The sequence below is a fragment of the Lingula anatina genome, chromosome 8 (genome assembly GCF_051362555.1).
Source record: "Lingula anatina isolate TDL-2025a chromosome 8, LinAna3.0, whole genome shotgun sequence".
Lineage (NCBI taxonomy): Eukaryota > Metazoa > Brachiopoda > Lingulata > Lingulida > Lingulidae > Lingula > Lingula anatina.
The window spans coordinates 6,427,040-6,449,559 of NC_141774.1; the positions used below are offsets into that span (position 1 = coordinate 6,427,040).

General features: G+C 37.7%; 3 protein-coding genes across 4 annotated transcripts; 2 read left to right on the forward strand and 1 right to left on the reverse strand.

Annotated features, from left to right (window-relative positions):
- Positions 1-3,155: 3,155 nt before the first annotated feature.
- LOC147760264 (uncharacterized) lies at positions 3,156-4,208 on the forward strand. The gene has a single exon (XM_086994134.1). It carries the CDS (start codon positions 3,156-3,158, stop codon positions 4,206-4,208), a length of 1,053 nt encoding a protein of 350 aa, XP_086850260.1.
- A 5,775-nt stretch (positions 4,209-9,983) lies between these two features.
- On the forward strand, positions 9,984-17,373 carry LOC106172908 (uncharacterized). 2 transcript variants are annotated; one of them, XM_087019344.1, is made up of 6 exons: positions 10,000-10,114; positions 11,206-11,269; positions 12,053-12,093; positions 12,663-12,902; positions 16,345-16,469; positions 16,887-17,373. In XM_087019344.1, exons 2-6 carry the CDS (start codon positions 11,247-11,249, stop codon positions 17,094-17,096), a joined length of 639 nt encoding a protein of 212 aa, XP_086875470.1. In that variant the 5' UTR covers positions 10,000-10,114; positions 11,206-11,246; the 3' UTR covers positions 17,097-17,373. The 2 variants fall into 2 exon arrangements, with proteins under 2 accessions (XP_086875469.1, XP_086875470.1); XM_087019343.1 differs by lacking the exon at positions 11,206-11,269 and having other exon boundaries at positions 9,984-10,114.
- Positions 17,366-22,503, reverse strand: LOC106172909 (proteasomal ubiquitin receptor ADRM1). The gene is made up of 9 exons (XM_013553838.2): positions 22,260-22,503; positions 21,802-21,918; positions 20,987-21,179; positions 20,548-20,632; positions 20,002-20,237; positions 19,821-19,859; positions 18,931-19,091; positions 18,283-18,385; positions 17,366-17,922 (listed from the first exon to the last, which is right to left on the reverse strand). The coding sequence occupies exons 1-9, from the start codon at positions 22,458-22,460 to the stop codon at positions 17,828-17,830; spliced, it is 1,230 nt and encodes a 409-aa protein (XP_013409292.2). The 5' UTR covers positions 22,461-22,503; the 3' UTR covers positions 17,366-17,827.
- Positions 22,504-22,520: the final 17 nt, after the last annotated feature.

The following is a 22,520-nucleotide window of genomic DNA, read 5'->3' on the forward strand; positions in this document are numbered from 1 at the left end:
TTAAGTGGGCAATTCTTTTATAGGAAGGTTTAAATCTCGATCATGATTCAACAGTGGAAATTTTATAGTAGATTGCTTTATTTATAGAACTTTTTTTCCTTTATCTTTAAAAGTCTGTTGAAAACAAACTTTAACAGTGAAAGAAAATAGCACGAAGATTTTATAAGTTATTTATCTATATTTTATACCGTATGTGCTCTTACAAAATAATGGACCTATTTATTGTTTGGTATGGGAATATAGATATAGTAATCAGATGGTTCAGTTTGTAAAATAATATTGTTTTGTTTTAGAACAATTATACTTGATGACATCATATCGTGCTGTATATGTGAATACGCCAATTGTTTTTGCATTAAAATGCAATTGTTGCTTGTTTGTGTAGATATAAAATATTTAGAATAAAACCATTTGAAGTTGGAAATGTCACGAGTTGTTTGTGTTTATTCATTTATTTGAATTCACGTGCAATAAAAAAATAAAATGCACGGGGATGTGGGGGCCGCACTACAGCAATTTCTGAACGACGCAATACATTGCTTCAGAAGAGAGCTATCTGTCTGCAGACAGTAGATTAGTTAGTCAAGAGGGGGCAAACGTTTGCCGAATTGTTTCGTTTGCTTGTATTTAAATATGATTAAAATATCTGTGCTTCGGAGAAAGAAAGAAATGATCAAATTGTTGAAATTAAATGCAGCAGAAACCATAAACATTTCTCCTTATGGTCGAACAATTCGTACCCCAGCTCAAGGTCGTCGATTTCACCATGTTGTACTGCTTCGTGAGATCAGAAGCAGGGACATGTTTTCACGTTTCTCCAAGATTCCCCTTTTCTCTTAACACCACAAAGTAACACCTTTCACTTTCTTGGCATCTAGAATGAGGTAATACTCTCCAGTATTTCGCAAAAATAGCGAAGGGCAAATTAGTCACCACTCACGTATGAAAACACGTACGTATTGACGCAAATACGTGGCCACCCACGATTTCGTTTCCAGAAACACTGTTCGTAAACCGACTCGAGTTTTGTACGAAAATTGTGTCCGTAGAGAAGTTTGTATTTTGTTCATATGTATATATGAGCGTTTGAGTTCCGAGGCTCATCTGCGCTTGAAAATAATCAAATTATATACCATTCCCAGTTCTCTGTATGTAGGACTACGGACTACAGGAAGAACTGATGAGGGCAGAAGCACGGTAATTTCTTAAGAATAATGCGCCTCTCTTTTGTTATATTTTGCTTTTTTTACGATTCTCAATTTCAATTCTCAATATCCTTTCTGACTTATTGTTTGATGCAAAACCATCTAATTTGTCAAAAATTCTGTACGAGTATTTTAAGTATTACAAACATAAGGTTTTTTTTTTTGTGAGGGGGATTATTTACCTTGTGCGAATTTATTTCGCAAATGCCGTATATACTTACTATGTGCCTAAAACGTGGGTATTTTGAAGTGATGTAATAGGTTACTTCGACTAAATTGAGATCGTATAGCAAGTGAAAGCGTGGAGCCGTATATGGAGTGACATGAGGGATTTACAGGGCGTAGCAGGGGCCGATTTCACGAAATAACGATACCCGAATGTTGGCCCAAGCTCAAACAGCAAAAATTTTGTCTACCTCTGATCAAGCTAAATCTTCTGACATAAAGATAAGTCTTACTCGTTGTGTAACAGGTGCAATATTTATTTTACGTAATCCTGTTACGTTACAGGCCTCGAATCAACCCTCGAGTGATCTGGAACCATTACAATGAATTTATCGGGGGGGCTTTGTGTTATTTTTCTTTTCTTGCCAGAACATGTATTTTCAGTGACAGACGTATGCAACAAACTACTGATATCCCGCACATGCATATATTTCCAAATGTTCAAAACTTTCAAGGTATATTGGGTATTTTGGTGACTTTTTTCTTCAAACGTTAGTAGATGTTTGATAAAATAAAAGTTATAAGAAAACATTACATGTTCTTCCGTGATGTCGCTTAATAATAGTATTTGTTGTATTTTTGTGAAATATATCTATTTGCCCGAAACAAGGATTTTCAAAATGTTCCGTATGCGCATGCGCATTTGTATTGTTACCAATTTCAGATAAATGTTACACTGCGTACGTGATCTTTGACACGCCCTTCTCAGATTGGTTGAGCCCAGGGGGGTTCTGCTCAATACATGAGGCACATATCAAACCAGTTTTTTTTTCTTAGATTACTAGCTCTATTTTTCGTGGTATTGACTGAAGACAGAGGAGGCGGGACTTTTAAAGAATCACTTTATTCGAAAATGGATATTGTTCTGGATGTGCTTCTATGACCTTAATATTAAAATGCTCTAACTTAATTCGTTATTAAGTAAAGTCTAAAATGTGGACCATGCACTAATGCAATTCGCCGAACTCAGGGAACTTTTTCAAAGCGTTTTAAAATTTTGCGAAAAAAAAGAAACATTTTTTCAGGATTTTGCTGCCTCGTTGTGCTCGTTTTCTTAACTTACTTCTCCATTGATAGTGCCCCCCCCCCCTTCCCCCACTACCATATTAGAGTAGACCTTTGCTAATGTATGAAAATGTGAAAATCATTTTCTGGGAGAGCCAAATCGCCGCCATTTTCCGTTATTTGTTATCTCTTTCTGGGCGATATAACTGCATTCTTTTGGAAAATTTGAGGACTGAAAACATCAAAAAAGCGAAAGAAAGAAAAATAATTCTAAAGTATTATGCATCGACATCATCAGAGGCAACTTTGACCAATAGCAACCACCTATCAGATCGAAGAACGACGTCGGCTCTCTACAAAGAGGAAAAAAGTTACAAGAGCGGTTGCAATATATTTCGTTTGGATATAAAATATCTTGAGTTCAAAGTGAAAGATTCGTTCTGGTATCACCGAGAAGACAAAAGCCAAAGCTTTGCTGGACATACTAAAAACGGGGACAAATATCTAGAGAGAATTCAACATCAAATGGACTGATATCGGCAACGTAACATATTCCTCTATATTTTAAAAAATACCAAAATCGGAGAGCAAACGTAACGGGTCTCAGTTTCTGCGTATTTCTATCAGTGAAAGATAATCAAGGTAGAGCTATTTCTTTTTCTTTCTTTCAAATTAAAAAAAAAAAAAAACAAGAAGCTACGCCAAATTTCATCCATAGCTATGGTCATTAAAAAGGTCGTGATCCTCGAGTGCAAATCCTCGCCGGACAAACACGTCGAGAGTGATCGAAAATATCGCCGGGACACACCATGGCTTAGAGATGCTTTCATTCGAAAGGGCATCCCCTCGGAAATCATCTACATCACCGACGCCACCACCGTGGAAAGCCTCTCAAAGGACTACCCGGAGACGCACTTTCTTGGGCGCGTTAACCCCGGCGACTTCGAGGACCTCAAGCTTCACAACTACCTACGGCTTCTAGCAGACCTTGCACGCGAGAAACTCCTAGTTGGACCCTTTCCCGACCATATGGGTTCCTTGGGATCTAAGATCGCTTTATACTACCTCCAGAATACCGAATTAGGAGTCCCGGGGGTGCGGTACCATGCCCTTGAAGACGACAACGAGATTGATAGCATTTTACCTCTGAACGGAACCAACCGCGTGTTGAAGACCCTGCTAGGAAGCACGGGTTCTGGGATCTGGAAACTGGAGAACATCGACGCGAACACCGTTCGAATCACGGACGCTCACGCTCTGAAAACCGAAGACAAACCCCGCAAGGATGTCGTACGAGATTTCCGCGAGTCATTCGGGAAGGAAGCCATCAGTATGCCTTTTTTACCACTCATAGCGAGCGGGGAGTACCGTTTCTTGTTGAGCAAGGACAGAGTAATGGAAGTGATCGTAAAGAAACCGGTAGACGAGACAGCTTTTTGTGCCACCCTCCGCTCCGGGGCCATCTACGAGACGAAAGGGAGAGAGGCCTACACGGCCGTGGCAAACACTTTGGAAGGCTGGGCGCGGAAAATCCGGGGCATTATGCAGATGCCGGAGCTCCCGTACTGGTGGTCTATAGACTGCATCCCGGATGATACAACCGAGGCCCCCGAGGGCCGGATCCCCGTGGACGGCAAACCGGATCAGCGGTTCACTTTCTCTGAGTGCAACTGCTCCTGCCTCGGCCTCGTTACCGATACCTCTTCACCGGAAGTGACCAAAAAGAAGGGCGACGAGTATGCTGATTTTATTGTGGAACAGATTTTAAAATAAATTTGTTTCGTAACTTTAAAAATAATGAAATAATTTAGATGATTTTAGAGTGGACATTGTTTTTATTGTTTATTTGAAAGTTTTTTCATTCAATTAATTCATTTATTTTACATTATCATTATCTGGAAGTGGTTGTATAACTCTCCCCCCCTTTTTTTGCTTGTTTTTTTTTTTTTTTTTTTTTTTTTTTTCATTTTCTTGTTAGCGTAATGAGCAAATACTTTCATTACTCACATTGACCTATGTTATAATCGACTGTGTGTGTTTACTCGAATTATTATCACCAAAATAAGACATATCTAATGACTGGTATTTAAAAAGATTTAGATTGAGATTTAAGTTGATACTACCGTCCCTCCGGTGTCGCCATGAGTCATGACCAATAAAACATGTTCTTCCCTTTACGCCATTTTGTTGTTTAATAAACTTCCATGTTTCAAATACCTGAGCATATAGATGAACGGTCAATTTTGAGAGAGAATTTAATGGCTGAAAACACAAATTTCTTCATTACTACCTGCCTTAAAACAAGCAAACCAAAAAAAAAAAAAAATCATTTTACTCGAAAGGGTCTAACAACTCTGATTTCTGAACATTTGCCAACGTAACATTGCTCACTATGTTAAACTGTTCAAGTGCAAACAAATGGGAATAATAACAATTGCTATTTCCCTTTTTTCTACTTATTTGTGGAATAATACTCAGAAATTTTGTCACGAGTTCCTTAAATAGATACCCGGTATATGTTAGCGAGTCTTTGATGCAAGTACAAAAAAAATACCAATCCAAATGATGTAGCTAGGCAGCATGTAGACTAATCGCCTACTTTTTCATTTTTTTTTTTTGCCAAATTCTCCAAGCAGCTCCATTAATTAAACGTTAAATATGTATTTTAAACAGTCAGTTTGGATTATTAAAAACTTATATCCTGTTTATTAAAAAATAAAAAAAGAATGCTTTACTGCTTTTTATGCACTCAGCTTGAATTGTTTCTTATCGAGCAGAGATTTTTTGTTTATTTTCTCTTTACTGAAAGCAATCCGGAATGAAGACTCAAGACCCTGAACACAATTCCAGACAAGTGTTCGTTTTCACCCGGTCCCAGTTGACAATCTTGATACCCTAGGATAAATGTTATATTTTTTTCTCAGATATAATTTTAAAGACATTTCTATTATTTTTGCAAGGTCAACTCTAAGCTCCTCAAACGGCGCCTGTCTCTTTTTTTCTCTTTCTCTCTCTGACCTATTTTTTCTATCTCTACCATTTACTACTTACTGCCTTGCCTTTTGGTGCTACATCCGCATATTTCAAAGAATGCGACATCCATTATGCATACTATAATACGACGGTTATCTTTTCTCATACTTTTACTTCAGAAAAAGAAAATTTCAGATTTCGCTAGACGTTTACTGTTTCTGCTTTGCATCATGTAAAACATACCGTACGCCTTTTCGCCGAGATCAAAGCTCTCAATTTATCAGAAAGATCACTTATATGTTTTTGAATCTGATTTTTCTCATATTAGCTCAATCATTAAGCGAAAAAGGCTGCTAACACGCTTCACGTCTTCTCTGTCTTCTCTGATAACTATGGCCGTTGTGACAGGAATGGAAGTCCTAGAAAAAGAGGTCCGTGGTCCTACATGATTAGTGCAGGGTAGGTTTTGTTGGAGTAATATGCTTAGTATATGGATGAATGTCACCTGTACCGAAAAGTTATTACAGCGTCTTTGCCTGTACAAAGCAATGGGGGACGGCCTACCTTTCTGTCATACAGTAAACACACAGTAATAACTTAGCTATAGGATGCTTTAACATTATTAATCTTATTATTGTCACTTTTATCATTAGTACTACTCGTCTCGTATTATTATTTTTTCTATCACTATTTTTTATTATTTAAAGATCTATCATTTCTTTTATTACTTTCACTATGGTAATCCTAACTACATGTAATACCAGAAGTACTACTATTAAGACAACCATTATTATCAATTTTTTACTTAGTTACTATTACTTTCATTACCCTTATCATTACTGGTAATTTTATTAATTACATACGCACCATTTATTACTTACACACAGGCCCGCCTTGAGCCAAAGGTGCAAGCTAATTAATCTTGATCGCCGCGTTCATTTTTGATACATATTTGGGAAGCGTTGAAGTTGCTGCTTTGCGTTGATATCTGTGCACCTAGCATATTTGCAAAGAGCAGCTCTTTTTTTTTTCAGTAGAGAACGTGCTGCTGCAGAACAGCATTATATGCCGATTATATATCATTTTGCAACAGGGGCGCATTCACAAAACAGTTGTTCCGTCGACTAACAGATCCTCGGATCAAATATGATCAACCCACTAGAAAACTTGCCGCATAACCCCCCCCCCCCCCCGGGTACCTATTCAATGTCTGTTAGGGGATTATGCAGCAAGCTTTCAAGTGGATCTCCATATTTGATCCCCGGATCTGTTAGTTTGCAGATCAACTTTTATTGTGAATGCGGCCATAAAGTTTGCGGCAGAAATTGGATAGCGCTACTCCTTCTTTTATTAGGATGCAATATATAATGTTACGCAACACGTTTGGCACGTCGATTGCCTAATACCAAATTTTTTCGAGGCTAAATAAGAGGAATCAGCGCTGCAGGATCCCAGACTATCTGGAGTTTTTACCTACCTGCATTAGGATAAAGATAGAAGCACTCGTTCTCATGTTTTGCAACACAAAATAAATAAATAAATAAATAAACAGCCATTGCCAAAGATGCTGAGCCTATACAATGGATGATACATGTACCACATTAAGTGTCCTGCACGACCATGCTGTACACACATTATCCGAAACTAAAGAAACAGAACAAACTCCAAACTCACTTTTGAGCATTTTTTCCCTTTTTTGTTATCTTTTGTCAAAAAGAAGTATCAAGACATAAGTGACTTCATTTCGGAAACTGCAGAGGGCTGCTGATATCAGAGGTATTGCCAAGTAAACTCTGAAACGCAGGGTGTTACGAGTAACGGCAGAAGCGTGCTGACAATAGGGGTAAGTCCAAAGTTAACTCTGAAACGCAGGGTGTTACTGGAAACGAAGCACGTGCCAGAACGAGAGGTTAATCCAAAGAAAACTCTGAAATATGACACGTGTTACTGGAAACAAGACACGCACTAGCACCTGAGGTTAGTCCAAACTTTGAAACACCGGTGTAACTTGAAACAACAGAGGCGTTCTAGTACGTGAGGTTAGTCCCTCACAAACTCAGGGTGTTATATTGTTATATGCAGACTTGAGTTTAAATTTGGAATCAAAACTCTAGAGTTAACAACATGCCATACTTATATACTTATTTAACTTGCTCAATTTTATTCAATTCAAAGCAAGCGAGTAAAATGCAAATTTCCGTTGCATACGTGTGTCTTTGTGTGTGTGTGTGTGTGTGTATGCAGGCCCGTAGCCAGGGGGGGTTCGGGGGGTTCGAAAGAACCGCCCCTTTTGCTGAGAAAAGGTCCACTCTGGGTAAAATTTGATCTAGGTACATGACGTTTTTATGGGAAAAGGTCCACTTTTTCAGAAAAAGAACCCCCCTTTTGAAACTGCTGGCTACGGGCCTGGTATGTGTGTGTGTGTGTGTGTTGGGGGTGGGAGAGAAGCTTGGGCAGTCCATTCTTGAAAAAACAGCTACTGAGAAGAGGTGTAAAGGGAAAATATGTCTTAAATTTGGGCATCGGTTGACTTAAGTTTTGGCCTGCTACATAATAACTTACGTTTTAGATATAAATTATTTGAGAAAAGGATGAGCTCCCTGCGCTTAGGATTAAGGTGGCTGGAAAAAAAACACCCTTAGTCCCTATTTATTTATTCATTAATTTTATTTATTCCTTTTTAAGCAGGAAAAATCATCATGAATAATCAACTACCAGAGAACCTACATGTACTTTATTCTGGACATTTTTTTTTTATTTTATCCGAATACCAATACAAATACCACTACCCCCCTCCCCCCTCCCCAATAAACAAAGACTCACCTACTTGATTATAATTGGCCGTTTTTTGCGTCACTTGATGTTGCACACACTGAATATCTAAGGCACGTATGATACCACTTATTGCATAATAATCTAAGTTAGTCTCCACATTTTACAGACAACATTTTTCAGACCTGTCATTTAGAGACATATCTCCTGATTCCCCGATTCATAATAAATACTCCCTGATTTATCAGACTAGAACGCGTGGCCATAAAAAAATGCACCTAGTGACTATACTATGTGCCGTCACTTAATCGCCATGTTCCATTAATTGATTAATTGCAGTAAACAATGAGGAGGAAATGCTGAAGACAAAACAATGTCGGGTCGTTGTGTGACTCCCTTAACACTTTCTATGTTGCTGTCAAGGAGAAAGGAACCGAGATAGCGCTCATTTAAACCGCAGCTGCTGCTTGTACAGGTAGACTTCAACATTTATCATTTAAATGCCCCTTCCTTCCAGCACACCCAACTTGAGGAATGTCATGGTACAGCACACTGTATATCAAATCTTGGTTCAAGTTATGAAAGGTTTTTAAACCTTAAAAGGCCTCAAGGATATTACAAATACGTCTAAAACTCGATTTTTTGTTTTTTATATGTTAGAAATAATCAATTTTGTATCTAATAATGAATTCAGTTATATTTTTGCAACACGGACTAAAAATATACATTTGGAGTTTTTCTACCTGTCCTGACTGGTACGCGTGGCAGCCTTTAGGCTCCGCCTCCGTTGTCAAGCACCGTTACTATGGGGGGCGGGGCAAGATGGGTTGTCTTAAGGCTCTGTTCTCATAACTTTTAGATCGATCTATCACCGCGGGGAGTCTCACTAGATTACTGTCAGATAATCCGCCTTAAGTGTCCGTCCCCGCCTACTACAAGCTATAAGGGGTAATTTACTTTCGTGTCCGCCCGGCTGACAGCTATTTAGCGTGAACCCCCAGGAAGTTAGGTCGATCCAATGTAGGTCGATCTAATCTATGAGAATGGGGTGTTATAGACTGAAAATTACGTGTGCACAGGCAGCTCATAAGTCTTACGTCAGCTAAGCATTACACATTTATATACACTGTCATGGGAAGAAAGAAAGTTGAGAGAAAACGGATGAGCGAGGAAAGCAAGATGATTTTGAAAGAGAGTGCTTCTGGTGGATGAAGGGGAGTCTTGGCATATGCAGGGAGCGTATGCGTACAACATTTGGGTTGTCAGAAAAAAATCGTTACATTCACAATAAAGATCAATCGTAACAGCAAGCAGATTTATAAATTGTAATATTATAAATTTTAATATTGCCACCTGTTTTCAGAACAGTATAATTTCTAGTCAACTGTACCTTGAATTTTTGATTGACCTTTTATTTTTGAAGTTATTAATACTGAAAGTGGAGGGTCCATAATTAAAAATTTAGTAAAATTCACGTTTTATCGAAATAAAATCAAAAGTAAAAATAATAAGAGAAAATCCAGAAGCAGTTTACTGGTTTTTGTGCTAACCTTTAGATAGCTCTTTCAATCGTATTTATAGGGATTTTTGTTTAAGATAAACCCTTGATTACAAAATATGACAATTTTAGCCCAAAACGAGAATATTACGTCACTCGTGTTACACTGCGACTACAAGCTTTGGAAATTTTTTTGCTTGGTAGACCACATCCTTTAGTTAATAGGAAATTAAATTAGCTGCATTAGTTTTGGATTTTTTCATTAATATCCTTAAGCCTTAATTAAATTTAAAATTGCTGTCAATTATAACCATCCACCAATGAGCGATGGCGTCTACAGGGATATATATCCCCGATCTTGTTTGAACCCTAGTCAGATGTTTAAGGCCCAAGCTTTGACAGTCACCCGTGGAAAACACACAGCAACGGAACAAAGGTAACACATCACCTTGTTATACTGTGGTGTAGGAAAGATGTAACTTTGACTTAACTGGTGATTTTTTTACACGATATGCGTGCTGCCATCTGCGGGTCGAATATAAACTTCAGAGACTTAAGAATCAAGAATCACGATGAATATTTTAACACAAAAGTCGGTGGAAGCCGAAACTAGTTGAGAGAAAATTGTCAATGTTTGGATCAAGTTACGAGAAATTGTTGTTTCTTTTTAAAGATTATAACTGTCATCATTTAAATATACACAGTTTTACCTTTTGGACAGAGATTTTTGAGAACTACAATGAGTGATATAATATAATATATAAAAATAAGAAAACCAATTTTGTTGGAAATTTGAGCTATTCTTTTTCCAAAACGAGAAAAGCATACACCATCCAAAAACAATTGAGATAATTGAAACCCTAAGTTAAAAAAAAAATGAATATCTCTCTTAATGGAGATAGAAAAGAGTGAACTTTAATGATCACTGTAACAATGAGAAATTCAGAGCGCAAAGAAGAGTTTATGGATCAAGATTTTGTGACCGGTTTTGAATTTTGCATTGGCGATTAAAGGAAAAATTACTTACATTTCTAGGAAATGGATTTTTTTGCTATATAAAGGTGTAATGCACAATGTAATGCTTGTATTTAAGTTAAAGCAGTTTAAGTTGGTAGATCAGAGGCGGATCCAAGATTATTTGAAGGGGGGGGGGGGCGCTGATACGAAGCCGACCCTAGCCAACCCTCCTTGGCGTGGAGGTTCGGGGACCGTTGAAGGCCCCCGAAAAATTTTGGCGTATTAGAGGGCGAATGATGCCATTTTGTACGGTTTAGAACTATGATTCAGCTAGTCAAAATTCTAATTTCAAGTGGGGGACATCGGTGTGATTTTTTTTCAGAAATCGAAAGTAAGTCTGAACCCCCTGACACCCCCTTGAATCCGCCACTGAAGATAATAGGCAATTGCAATGAAAAGCTGACCAAAGTAACTTTCATTGAAAACGATCCATGAAAGGAAAGGGGGTTTAAGGGGGTGTGGAAAACGACACATGAACTAGATCAGAGCTGTAAGTTCTTTACTTTTCAGTCAAGAAGCTGTTTGGAGATAAATAGTGAAGAAGTCATACCATGGCGATCGAAATCGTTTTACTGTGAGTCTGTTGATTTTTTTTTCTGTAAAGCGAATGATTTTTATTCCGCAGAATGTCGATTTTTTACACATGCCGAATCTCTCTCTCTCTCTCTCACACACACACACACGCGCGCGCGCGCACGCGCATGCACACACACACAAACACACACACACACACACACATGCTAGAAGACTATTACATCGTAGCAGTACTGAACTACATAAAATCAATGATAAACAGTCACTTGTCGATATAAATTGTCCACTTTTCGCTGAGATAATACTGGCGCACCTTGAACATGCGGGCATAATTTTTGTGACAGCATCACAAACTACGATGAAAATTATTTGTAATTCCGTGTCACCGTTCGCTTAAAGGCATAATGGACTAATAAGAGTTAAAGCAGAGCGAACAACTAACACCTGGAGCCTTAAATTGCCCAATTTTCACAGAAATCATCCAGACATCATTATTGTGAATTATTACAAATAATTATTGTAAACAGATCCATTAGAAGTATTTACACTTGATCGACATTTTTCAAGGCCACTCTTTTTTATACCAAACAAAAGCATAAACTTTGTAATTAATAAAGTGCATTTACCCGTCATGTGGAGTGTTAGGCAATGTTATCACACAAATTCACAAAATAGCTTGAATAGGGACAAAAAGTGTTAATATCCCAAACAGCTCGAGAGAAGCAAGCCATCTTTGATTTATTTTATTCACTATTTCTCAACAGAATGTGATAACGTCAATAGAAATTAATATATATATATATTCGCATATTTTTCTGTTTAGGTATGCTTGTGGGTTTATAGCAGGTGTGGGAGGTTACGGAGGTACGTGTCATTTGTTTTTTCTTCACACATTGTGATGTAAATAAAGTAAACTAAAACGATTAATTGTGTCAAATGAAAATGGAAGCCAAATCGCCAGCATCAAACGGTTTGCGCCTCTTTAATCAGATCGCATTACTGATGCTTGTGAAAGACGGTCTTAGCAAAGACGACTATTTGTTTGTGAAAAGACGGTCTTAGCAAAGACGACTATTTGTTTGTGAAAAGACGGTCTTAGCAAAGACGACTATTTGTTTGTGAAAAGACGGTCTTAGCAAAGACGACTGTTTGTTTTTAAAAGACGGTCTTAGCAAAGACGACTATTTTCTTTGGTCGACGAAATTGCGTTAAGCAAAGGAAGGTACTTTACCTCGCTTTTTGTCTTTCAACTTATCCCCTATTGCTATTTGCAATAACCTTGGCAACGACGTTGACGCACAGCGATGAAAATAACCCTTTTTTGGCACAATGACTGTTGTTCGTAAAATGATTTTTAATGTCTCATGTATATTTAAAAACTACTACTACTTCTACTACTATTATTATTATTATTATTATTATTATTATTACAGACCTCATGATAGGCACCATAGGTCAGGTCCGCAATGGTATCACGGCACCAAATGGCATAGAATATCTGGCGTCCCGGATTTCTGAGGGCACCGGATGCATCATCTCTATCTCAAACAACGGAGACGGGACACTGCGGGCGCCGCACTGGGACGTTTTTGAGGGGGAGGTGGAAGGAAGCGTGCCACAAGAGATCGGTCCCAGACAATCCGTGGCTCTGAAATTCCACAAGTCAAAGATAGGTGAGAAGGGCTATCGTCCATCGTATTAAAGGCGTGGGTTGGTGCTGAAAATCAAATTTTTAGTCAGCAGGCCAATTTCCCTTACTGAGCAAAATGTATCGTAGCATGACAGTAGATCTTATCGATTTTTTTTTGTTTGTAAAGAAAGACACCCATTAATGCCACCCTGAGCTTCAGAGATAACTTGACACTAACCTCTTCACTATAGCCTGTCTTTATCGTGTCAAGTTGAACATATGCTATAGTGAAGAGGTTAGTGTCAAGTTAACTCTGAAGCTCAGGGTGCCCAATGCTGATTTTTCAAAATAATTTTCACATAGGGGAACAGGTGTAACAAGAATGGAAGTCCGGGCTCTCATATGATTAGTACAGGTTAGGGTTAATTGGAGTATTGGGCTTCGTATATGGACGAACGTCACCTGTACAAAGTACTGAGAAGCGGACTATGGTTCTTAGCGGACTCCCATTCCTGTTACACTGGGCTACATGTGTAGTGGGTCTAGTAAGACACTTTTGGCCTTGTAGAGTATCGTATGTGACATCGGATATTTGCACGACTTTGAGCAAATGAAGGTATCACCACCGGGTTTATTGAACAATCGTGAACAGCGCAGTAACAGCCTCTCACTTAAAATGGGCTATATCTGTTGTTATTTGCATAACAACAAGTTGCTCATCGTAGTGCGAGCTGTCTTCTCGAGTGCTCACTTGGCAGTTAGACAGAGTCGGGTGTAGACGCAGCAGTAGGCCTATGTGTGGTGCAGTCAGAAGGTCGAGCTTTTATAAGGCGTGGAAGCAAATGCATGTTTGTAAGTATCACCATTTCTTCATCAACCACAGTCATTAAATACTAAAGGCGCAGAAGAATGAGAAAATATTAACGACAAATATTAATGACATGAATCCTTTTACCATTGTTACTTGTATGTCACTCAAAATGGTAGAAATTATTGCTTACAGTACACTGGGACTCCAAATGTTCAGGATAAACGGCGCATTCATCTGACTTTTGATGATAACCCAAGTTTGCTTGAAATCCTCTGCACTTTGTAATCCTCTGTTTGAACATTTTGTGTGTCCCGGCCTTGACAATTAATTTGGAATATTTTGACCTGATTAAAAAAGTCGTGTGTGTTTAAATATAAGTATTACCACCCAAATTAATTAATTGGATGCTTGTCACCGTTCTGAACTTCTGATCCAAGGATTTCGAGTCATCATTACACAATGATTAATAGATACATATTTTACACAGCCTGACGTCTCCATTGTGCCGTGTGTTTTCCATCCATTTCACGGTTCACTGTATGAAAACTTATTATATATGTGCAATATATTTGTTATAATTTTCGAAGAGAATTTGCAAACGATCTCTTTCTCTGAAATGCGTCAACATGTACAACACGTGTTATAACTTTTAATATGAAGAGGAATATATTACCGGTCGTAGCAATAACCTCACCCACCCTGCAAATGAAACGGGCTGTGCTATCAATGTTACTTATTTAACAAGAGGCCTCAAATAGTTATATCATTAACTAATTCCAGACTAATTCCAGATTATAATTTTGGTTTTAGCTGAACCTGAACATCAGACTAGTTAATAAATGCGCACGCCATTCCATTTATATGTGCCCTCTGCCCTGGGATGTTACATGCATTATTAGAATGTAAAGAGCCTTTCTGTTTAATTCAAAGTTGTAAACATTATTTTATCTTTTCAGGAGCTCAACGAGATTCTGCACAGTATCCGCCTGAAAGCAATCTGTGAAGTCTAGCCTTTGTTTCACACGCAGGAACCCACGCTCCTTCGTACATCTGTTATATGAAAACTCAATAAAAAACTTTTGTAATTTTGCGTTTTATTTTTTACTTTGTTATGAAATTATTATGATAAGTATAGTAAGAAAATGAGTTTTTTTAGTGTTTGAGTACGTTCAAATTCAATCTGATCAGTAAATAACGTCAATGTTTTTGAAGTTGACGGTTTTCTGTGGTGCCTAAATTTTAAATAGTTGTAAAATGACCAGTATTTTCCAAATAACCCCTCCAAGCTGTTTTAGCGCACTGAAATATCTAAAATGCTTTCCAACAACCTACATTTTACACTTCAAATTAATACAAATTTACATTCCTGGTTTTTAAAAATTTTACATGAGATTTTTGTTCCATAGCATATGGAACTGATTCGCTTGGATATAATTTTCACTATATTTTCTCATATAGGGAGGGTACCATTTTGACGGGTTTTGACATTTTTATCGTGAATTGTTTTAATTTGGCGGCCTATTCTTAGTATAAATACTTAATTTGATATTTGAACGTAATAATGAAAAGGTGGGATGATTCTGATGTAAGCTTAAATCAAGTTAGTTTTTTAATGGATACGGCTGAAATTGTCCACAAAATTTGATTTCTGAGGGTAAAGCAGAATTTATTCAATTCCTGTTCTCTGAACCAAATCGGGATAATTACTAGAATCGCCCCACCTGCCTCCCCTTCTATTGGAATGGACTGGCCCCACCTGTCATCCCTCAAATGCAATGGACTTGCTCCACCTGACGCCCCTTCTAATGCAATGGACTCGCCCCACCTATTAGCCCTCTAACGCAATGGACCTGACCCACCTGTCATCCCTCTATTGCAATGCACTCGCCCCACCTATCACCCCTCTTATGCAATGGACCTGCCCCACCTAACACCCCTCTCATGCAATGGACCTGCCCCACCTGTCAGTCCTCTCATGCAATGGACCTGCCCCACCTGTCACCCCTGTGATGCAATGGAATCGCCACACCTGTCACCACTCTAATGCAATGAACTCGTCCCACCTGCCACCCCTTAAATGGAATGGAATCGTCCCACACAACACCCCCTCAGATTGAGTGGATTTTCTCCACTTAACCCCTCCAATTGAATGAAATCTCCCAACTTGTCTATCAGATGACTGTGGAGTACTATTCAACCTTACTTGCTTCAGTCAATTCGTCACTGCTAAACCTTTTCACTACTCCTGTGTTAGCTGACCTTGTAAGCAATTTATTAGAATGGATTTTCTAAAATGAAGTTATAACAATCCATTAATTCACCAGTAACGTCAATCAACTATCAGGATTACTTGAAAACAGCTTTTTAATAATTTTGATAAACCTTGTTACATAATTGAAGTCTATTTTTAAGATTTTTTAAAGCTTTTCATCATGTCGGTAATTTCGAGTAGGTACCGACTGCCGGAGGGATCTAATAGCTCTAGTCACTCTAGAATTTTGACTAGCTGAATCATAGTTCTAAACCGTACTAAGTGGCACCGTTCGCCCTCTAAATTACCATATACAGAAATACAAAGGTTACTGTAACTTTAAAAAGTCAAAAGTGGGATAATACGGGGAAACTTTCGAGTCCCGACTTTACCAGTATACTAATGATCATATAAATATTTCAGGTAACCCCAAGAATATTTTCGAGTCCTCCTCCGGTATCATAGGGTACACTGTTAAAGGAACCGCCCACACTTTGGTATTTGGATGGGAAGTGCCCCTGTTTGACGCCAATCATTTCAGATTTCAGGTAAAGGATTGTTACTATCTTTTTCTCTCTTTAGCTTTGGGTCTATTGGAAGTTTTATATGGGTCACCAGGGTGCTTTCGCACACACACACACACACAGAGAGAGAGAGAGAGAGAGAGAGAGAGAGAGAGAGAGAGAGAGATCCTTTACACAAGTAATCTTTTAAAAATTATATAAATTTAAAGGAGTTGCTTACTGGCACTAAACGTCTTGGTTCACAAAACAAGACTTAGACGTGCTTGGAAGTAGTAAAATATTCTTTTTTGAGGGTAAAAGCACGTTAAAAATAAAAATTAACTTTCCCAAGATACTCCCACGCTTGCTTAAGTTTCGGTTATGCACAATTTCAGGTAATTGCCATTGATAGAATAATAAAATTCTTTAACTTGTTTTATTTCCCCTTGTTTCTCTTTATAGGTATTCCACAAATACGTGCACGCTTCGAGGGAAGTTTACGACGAAATCGAGTCCAGATACAACGTCACAGAAACTCGCGTCTTCAAGCAAAAGGACTTCGGAGGGTTAACCGTGCAGGGGGCCATGACGAACCGCAAGCAAGCGGAGCTCTACATTTTCCTCGATTATGACCAAAGAGAATTCGAGCTCGCCGAAAAGTTGGAGAAATAATTACATGAGAAATGATATGAGATGTCAAAGACGGTGTATTTCACGTTTGTTTTTAACTTCAGTTTTGGAACATAATCCGACTTTAAACTAGGTTTGGCCAGAAAAGCACAGAAACAACATGGATATCGGCGGATTTTTAATTTAAATTACTCTTATTGCCACTGTTATTACTACTTCTCGTCTAGTACGAATATTTTCTGTGACCATTGTTATTTTATTCAGATTCATTTCACTTAAAAATAATAATTAATAATCATTAAAGCAGCTCAAAAAAGAAGTACAAGGCATTTATTGGAACATATTTTCTTCAAAGCACCAGTGACAATTCTAGAGTGTCAAGTAGAGTATGCTCAGTGACATTAGAATGATACAATTGCATTTAAATTAGGATTACTAGAATTTATAAGCTCAGATTTCCCAATGACACAAATTACAAAAATAAACATAAATAAACAAATAAAAAATCAACCAAAATAATTATTAAAAAAAAAAGTCAAATGACGTGAACAATCCCCATTTTCGATCAAAAAAATTCCGTCTGAGCCCACAGCTTCAGTGCATCTATTTTAAATTTTTTAATCATTAGTATATTTTCATATTGAGAAATGATTTTGGATATCCAGTAAGGAAAAGTCTAATATAGAATTTGAATAATATATTGATATGTTCCTGATTTTTCAAATTCTTCAGGAATATCTCCCAAAACGGGCACAAAACTGTTCTTCACAGTTTTAGCTTTCGTCCATCTTTTCCTCTTTCCTTCCTTCATCCTTGCCCTCGCCCCCCTGCTCAGCGTTTTGCATTGCACGAACAAACGCTTCAACATCTGAAATACATAAACAAAATATCATACAGTGGATATATCAGGGTTATACTGAACATTATTCATGAAATCCATAGATATTACAGCTTCTTGGCCCTAAAATATAAAATTTGGATGCACAAGTTTTTAAGATCTTTAAATTTCTAAATTGCCAAGAAATCAGTTATAATCTAAACAATCTTAGAAGCAGGAAATTGTACTACTAAATATTCAGTCAAATTTGAAAGATTTTTCTTACATTTATGGATCATTTAATTTAAACATGCAAACCAGAATTATTGAAGTCACTATTTGAATTTCCATAAAAACTTTACCTGCATATGGAAAATAAATAAATAAATAAATAAGGCAATTAAAACTCACCTCCCTGTGCAGCTGCGTTGGCCACCTCTTCTCCCAGGCCAAACTGCCCCATGAGTGGCCCCAGCTGACCAGAGGCCAGTGCAGCACTGAATGTACTCAGAGCCTGGAAATAGAACAAAGAGAAAGAATTATTATTATTAGTACTAGAAGAAGATCTGAGAGGGTTAGCATACTACTGGACATGTACCACCAGCAGCACTAAAAGTACTTAGAGCCTGGAAACAGAAAACACAGGGAGAATTAGTACATCAGAGAGGGTAAGGGTTCTCCTAGGATGAACCACCAGCTGGGTTAGGTGTACACATTAAAGGGATGATAACAAAGATATTTCTGGAGCAAAGGGGTGATAAAAATGATATTTCCAGAGCAAAAGGATAATTACAAATATATTTCCAGAAAAACTCAACAGCCTGTTGATAATTTGTAACTGAGGAATAGGAGATGCACAGCCACCTTCTGGGCATGTACCACCAGCGGGGTCAGTAACATAAAGTGGGCAGAATAATAACATGTAAATATTTCAAGAGACACTTCATTTGGGCAATTCACAATTATAGGTTTTATTTGACAATTAAAAAAAAATTAAATTAATAAAATAAATTAATTTTAAAAAATAAAATAAATTATTGAATATGGCATCATACAAACCTGTTGAAACTGAGGTGCAGAAACCGTGGCTCGCAGCTCTTCCTCACTCTTCGGCAGAGAGCCCCCCTGTGGCAAGAAGGGGATGAGCCTCTGCTGTACCTCCTTGTTCGCCAGGATGGGAATGAGGCTGTCGGGATTCAGGGCCTGAACCAAGTCTACGTCTGGAACAAGAGGGATATGATTCAAAACATACTGAACAAAATTTAGAGAAGAATTTCAAAAATATATTTTAGGAGCAATTTTATTAATGGACAACAGGAACTTCCACAACACAATAATGAATATAATATAACTCATGAATGAGTGTGTGCCCTGGGAAAAAAAAAAAAAAAACATTATCTTTTGTTCAGCCCTTTTCCTTTTTAGTATGCACCATAACAGAAAAATCAGGGTAGCAATGAATTACATTTCACATCTATTTTCATCCACTTATCTATAATTGTTTTTGCCAATTTATCATCAAGTATTTCAATTTTCTAATTTGCCTGCAACTGGCCAACTAGAAATAAATTCAAACCATTTCTAGAAGACAATGATTTATATCAGATATAACAAATTGCCCTTTCATGAGAGGGCCTTGATCACATTTTTACTATCAATGCACAAGACAACAAAAAACCTATTTAAACAAACTATCCAACTAGAAGGCTAAGAGATATTTTATCCTTGAGTGAGCTAAGAGAATAAGATGATGCTGGGGTAGCGCTAGCAATTTTTTTTGGTTAGCCAAATTACCACTTTTTTTGTCAATTTGTTATCCAAATGGCTTTAATTTGACTAAAATTAGTCAAATCAAGCCCTTTTTGTTTAGCCAGTTTAAGTCAGTTTTAGCATTTGGCTAAATTGGCGAGTGTTAGGGCTACCCCAGTGATGGTAAAATGTATACATACTTGTTTGACTGGAACCTGTGGCTCCTGATGCTGCCGGCACTGAAAATTATAAACAAACAGACTTCAAATACACATTAAGATGATATCATACCTGATTTTATTCAAGAGCAAAAACAACTTTCAAACAATATAATCCAGAAATTAAAAATTTTAAACCTGTGAAAATCCCACACTGACTCACCTGTCATATTAGACAATATATTCTGCAAGTCACTGAGTTGTATGGGAGTTCCGCCGGCACCAGGTGTCGGTGCCTGAGGACCAGCAGGGGGCGCTGTCTGTGGCACAGGTTGCTGCGCTGTGATCAGCGAAGGCTGGGAAGGCAAGGCAGCCGCGGTGGCAGGCCGCGGAGCAGGGGTCACTGTACTGTCAGCACTGGTGGCTCTGGGACCAGGAGAAGATTGGACTCGCAGTGGCCTGCAATATCAATCAATCAATTAATTAGTCAATAAATAAATCAACACTAAATGTTAATGGAGTAAGAAATTCAGTATGAATCAACTGACGATGAATACGGCAACATTTTTATTAATCTGTGCACAAAATACGAATAATTCACAAAACAATACAAATATCTGAAAACAATCTGCTTCTTCCACAAAATAAGTTTAGTTTGAATATAATGATTTCATTTCTTTATCCCTTCTAGTGTGTGCATCTAATTGCAGAGAGGAATAGACTTTGTATAGGAATCAAATACTTCAGAATAAACTGTTTAAATTCTTACGTGGATGAGTCAGTGGACTGAGCACTGGCAGGTCTGGCTCCCATCATAGATGTCAGTCCTCCCATACCACCCATCCCCATACCACCTGAAGAGTAGAGAACATAGTCCTTATTAACTAGATAAATACACTCTCTCTCTCTCTCTGGCACGAACACAAATTCTCTGTCTCTCTCATTTATTCACTCTTTGTCAGACACACCCTCTTTCTCAGGCAAAACTCTATTCAAAAAGTTTATCTTGCTCAATGCAAATCCTTGCCAGAATGTCAGCAAAGGTCATTTCACTGGAAGTTATGACAAATGTAGTAAAACAGAAAATTTTGAATGGTACTCTACTTTAAAATTTCTTACTCTACTTAATTACATAAAAAACTAGTACTTACTTCATTTAAATTTAATAATAATCATTATAATAAATAAATAAATTTTATTCAAATTACCCAGTAGCTGCATCAACTGTTGCTGGCTCATCCCCCCCAGTATACTTTGTAGATCGCTGTCTCCCAGACCAGCCAGATCTGGGGGTAGACCAGACATCCCGCCACCCCCTCTGCTAGACCCTGGGGTTGGGGGGTTGTTCAAGTACTCATTCACCTTCTTGCAGTGGTCTTCATCCTTGTCCGTTTTGGGCTCCTGGAAAATGGCAGTTATTTAAAAAGATGTAAACGTCCAGTTGAAAAAGGTTTAATTTTATAAATTGATTATTTTACATAAAAAAGCTCAGTCTGTCAATTTGTGTCTCTTCTTTATGGATCTGTTCAATCCTGAAAAGATCTCACCTTCCTCAGGAACACACAATTTACGAGGTATGATCAAAAAGCTCTTGGCCTAATGTACTTTGATTCAATACATTGACAGACAATCCAAAGCAGTGGAAAATTTTATCTTTTTGAAGGTCATTGGTTGAGAGCATACAATTTTCGTGACCTAAGAGCAACATCAGGTATGTTGAATGGTGTTCTAGTAACTTGAGCAAACATCTTAATGTTGTCTTTGTTACTTTACCACTTTTTTTATCAAATGGATATGACCTGCATTTTTTCTATTCTTGGTATAAACTTCTAGTTAGGGCAATATTTTCATGGTAGGGTTTTGACTGTCGGACCGTATCATCTAGAAGAATTATCCTATTTCATATCTCTGAATTTTATTTGGATAATAGTACGGAGCATGCTTCCTTAAATAGGTCTTATCTTCCTTTTTTTTTTTAAATCTGAAATTCAAAAATCCAAATATGAACCATCTGTTATATTACCTGCATCCAGAAAATAAACTTTCTGGTAGAAGACTTGAACTTGAGGACATAAACTCTCCCCGTAGTACACTGCGGCACTAGTTTGAACTCGCAGTCATCCGGGAAGATAATCAGGTCCTGGAGAAATAAATAGAAAGATACAAGAACTGCGTATACATATTATGGAGTTTTTCATGCTTTATGCTTAAACAAGATGGATAAGATCTCTTTAGTTTAGCATACGAAAATTGGAGATTTGACAAGAACTTGAAGAAGGCAAAGTATTTTTTTAGATTTCTTAAAAAGCGGTTTTGTTCCGTACTGTTTTCAAAAGTAAAGTTATTTTATAAAAAAGAAGTACACATCAGGTATTTTACATATATTATTTCATCAATAATACACAGCAATTGTTGAGAATAAAATTTAGGCAAATGCGAAGAACGATCATTAACTAAATACTGTCAAAACTGCCTACTCACGTCTTCCACCGCACCGCTGGTCCTGTCTTTCCAACAGAAGTGCATCAAGGAGTCGTCCGACTGATAAATATACACCATCCCCTTCCTTTTATCGGGGTGACACATCTTGCTCTTCAAATACATCTTACCGGCCCTAAATTCGACCAAATTTTTGCTTTGACTGCGGCCACCGGCCGTGCTTCCGAAAAGTGCTGCTGCCATCTTGGAGAAGTTCCCGGATGATGATCGTGATGTTTAGTTTCGATACAGTGGTTTCGACTA

Excerpts from the sequence above, each read along its gene's own strand:
- LOC147760264 (XM_086994134.1), top strand. The coding sequence starts at position 3,156 with ATGGTCATTAAAAAGGTCGTGATCCTCGAGTGCAAATCCTCGCCGGAC.
- LOC106172908 (XM_087019343.1), top strand. The coding sequence starts at position 9,999 with ATGAGCGATGGCGTCTACAGGGATATATATCCCCGATCTTGTTTGAAC. Across the intron at positions 10,115-12,052 it reads CACACAGCAACGGAACAAAG|GTATGCTTGTGGGTTTATAG; the intron begins GTAACACATCAC and ends TTTTCTGTTTAG. Across the intron at positions 12,903-16,344 it reads ATTCCACAAGTCAAAGATAG|GTAACCCCAAGAATATTTTC; the intron begins GTGAGAAGGGCT and ends TAAATATTTCAG.
- LOC106172909 (XM_013553838.2), bottom strand. The coding sequence starts at position 22,460 with ATGGCAGCAGCACTTTTCGGAAGCACGGCCGGTGGCCGCAGTCAAAGC. Across the intron at positions 21,919-22,259 it reads CCAGCGGTGCGGTGGAAGAC|GACCTGATTATCTTCCCGGA; the intron begins GTGAGTAGGCAG and ends TTATTTCTCCAG. Across the intron at positions 20,238-20,547 it reads CAGTCCACTGACTCATCCAC|GCCACTGCGAGTCCAATCTT; the intron begins GTAAGAATTTAA and ends TTGATATTGCAG.